This window comes from Lactuca sativa, chromosome 6 (genome assembly GCF_002870075.4).
Source record: "Lactuca sativa cultivar Salinas chromosome 6, Lsat_Salinas_v11, whole genome shotgun sequence".
In the NCBI taxonomy this organism is placed as follows: domain Eukaryota; kingdom Viridiplantae; phylum Streptophyta; class Magnoliopsida; order Asterales; family Asteraceae; genus Lactuca; species Lactuca sativa.
The window spans coordinates 152,813,101-152,815,772 of record NC_056628.2 but is presented as its reverse complement, the minus strand read 5'-3'; the positions used below and the strand labels follow the sequence as shown (position 1 = coordinate 152,815,772).

At 28.6% G+C, this 2,672-nt stretch overlaps 1 protein-coding gene across 1 annotated transcript; it reads right to left on the bottom strand.

Moving 5' to 3' along the window:
- Positions 1–769: 769 nt before the first annotated feature.
- On the bottom strand, positions 770–1,442 carry LOC128126652 (dirigent protein 5-like). The gene has a single exon (XM_052764487.1). It carries the CDS (start codon positions 1,440–1,442, stop codon positions 888–890), a length of 555 nt encoding a protein of 184 aa, XP_052620447.1. The 3' UTR covers positions 770–887.
- Between the last annotated feature and the right edge of the window lie 1,230 nt (positions 1,443–2,672).

Sequence of the window (2,672 nt, the reverse complement as noted above, 5' to 3'; positions counted from 1 at the left end):
GTCATGTTTTTTAAGTCCTAATGTTACCGAACCCTTTACAAATAATGTGACTAGTGTTGTCTAGTCTACTTTGGTCAAGTTTAGTACCCTATTCATTTTAGTACACTATTTGGTCAAGTCTACTTTGATCATGTTTTTTAAGTCCTATTAATACATAATAAATTTTTGTTATATATAATAATTTATACGTTATAAAGTATAATATTTTAAAACATCAATTATTATATATGAAAAAAATTATCATGTACAAATTATTTTCTAGTTAAACGAGATCGGATAAAAGTAGAAATTAGTTTTTTAGTAAACCTTTTATTTTTCTTCCTAGACTTTAGGCCCACTTAATTTGTTTTTCTTCTTTAAATAGATGTAATGCCCGGTAATTATTTTATTCATTGCATTAATTGAAGCAAACTTTGTTTTTTTTCTTCGCTGTTGTTGCTTATAACCTGGACAGAATATCCCACACAACAAAAATCTTTTGTTTATCTCCTATTTTCAGTCATCATACTTAGCATACACTTCGATCACAATTAATTAATCCAACACTTAGTACAACAAAAACTAACGATTGAAACTTGCATCTGATAGAATAATCGTAATAGTCAACATCAAAAATTAAATATTATGTTCTTTTAACTTGAAACATATGTTTTAAGCTAGCATCGCGGCTGAAACTGCACATTGCTATCATTGGTAATTATTTTATAGTAGAAAAGATAGGAAAAAAACAGTAGATAAAATTCCTTATCTTACATTGACAAGAACTCTATAAAGATAATTATAATATATTACATTGTGACATCATGATCGAAAAAGAAACACTACCATGCATACTAAAGCTCTTTAACATTTAAATATTTTTATATGATCAATAGGAATCGTCTGATCTAATAACACTCATATAATTTGATATCCATTTGAAGCCTAAAATAATAATCACCTTGTACAGAATCAGTACGAAAAGTAGCAATCCCTCGTGCCATGAAGAAATCACCTGTGCCACCAACAACAGAAAGATCCCTTGTTTCCTCACCCATCATATCTGCACCCATAATGTTAAGTGTACCTTTATACTCACTAGAATTGAAAATCAACGTGTAAGAAAACCAGGCATTATATGTAGTCTTCATATCGTAGAAGTAAAACCCTTGGGCTCGAGCCACAGCAGGAGATAAGAGGTGATTATCTTTGGTCATGGGGTCATCGAAGACCACAAGCATTCCATGGTCAAACTTTCCGAGCTTTGTATGGTTTGCAGTTGCAGCTGACGTTGCATTAGAGGCATTTGTGCCATTGAAAAGGATGTCGTGGTAGTAGAGAACCAATCTCTTGCATGGGTTCTTTTCATTCAGTTTTTCCGAATGAGCTAACGTGGAAGAACAGTGCAGTATCAAGAATGATAAGAGTATGAAAAGACTGAATGTATGAACTGTTCGTGTCATGATTTCTAGATTGGTTTTGTGTGCATGTACGAAATGAATTTATTTGTGTTCTATTTATAGTTGCACATGCAGATTATATATAGGTAGATTTGAGAATATACCAATGATTATATTAATATACAAATTAAGGATTAAAACAAAAATAGCATACATAAAATAATAAGTTAACAAAATGTGTTTGATTTGTTAGTACGTGTATCTCACATCATACACACATCGATCATCGATGAAATAATGTCTAATAAGTGGCTCTTTTGGAGATAGTAAATCATATACTCCATAGTCCATATATTTTATCAAGCCGGCGTCTCGCATCCAAATTCATATTCAAAATTTCGATTTTTGGTTTTGATTCAAATTCAGATTTTTTTTTAATTGTTAGTTTTGAATTTTGATTTTGGTTTTGATCAAGTTTAGTTTTAGGATCGTGTGATGTTTATCAAGTTCGAATTCATATTGGGGTTTGGATTCCTAATAGAGATTTTCTAGTTTTGATTCAAGTTTAATTTAATTTTACTTTTTATTTTTGACAGTAGACGTTGGTGGTGTTGTTATCAGGGTGAAGGGAAGGATGAAAAAAATGGGGTAGTCAATCTTTCTAAATGATATTTAAAATATGTAATCATGATATCTGCGTAAAAGTTCAAGAATACAATGTTTACAAGAAACACAAATAATACAATGTTTACAAGAAACACAAATATTTTGATAGTTATTGTCATTCGAATTTTGACAAACTACAAGAACCAATTGTATAATTTTGTTGAAAATCTATGATTTAATTTTCTTGCACTTAACAATTACTCTTTATTTATATATTTAGATTTAATTTTTATATAACTTTACTTATAAATATTAAACAATAAACCACCGCTAACAATTGTCGCGCAAAACAAAGCCTACCGTTGGAAAACGGATCTTCCACGCCTAATCCAAAACTCAGTACCCCTTTTCGTATAATCCAAATTTTCTAACAATTATTTCACAGTTATAATAATGATGATGAAAATTATATATATATATATATATATATATATATATATATATATATATATATATATATATATATATATATATATATATATATATATATATATATATATGACTTGGTGAATATGTGACTGTTATAATAAATGAACTGTAATAAAATTCTGATAAATGTGTTATTTATATATGAATATAACTTGTGAGAAAAGTTAATATACGTTTTAATCATATGTGAAAATAACA

Excerpts from the sequence above, each read along its gene's own strand:
- LOC128126652 (XM_052764487.1), bottom strand. The coding sequence starts at position 1,442 with ATGACACGAACAGTTCATACATTCAGTCTTTTCATACTCTTATCATTC.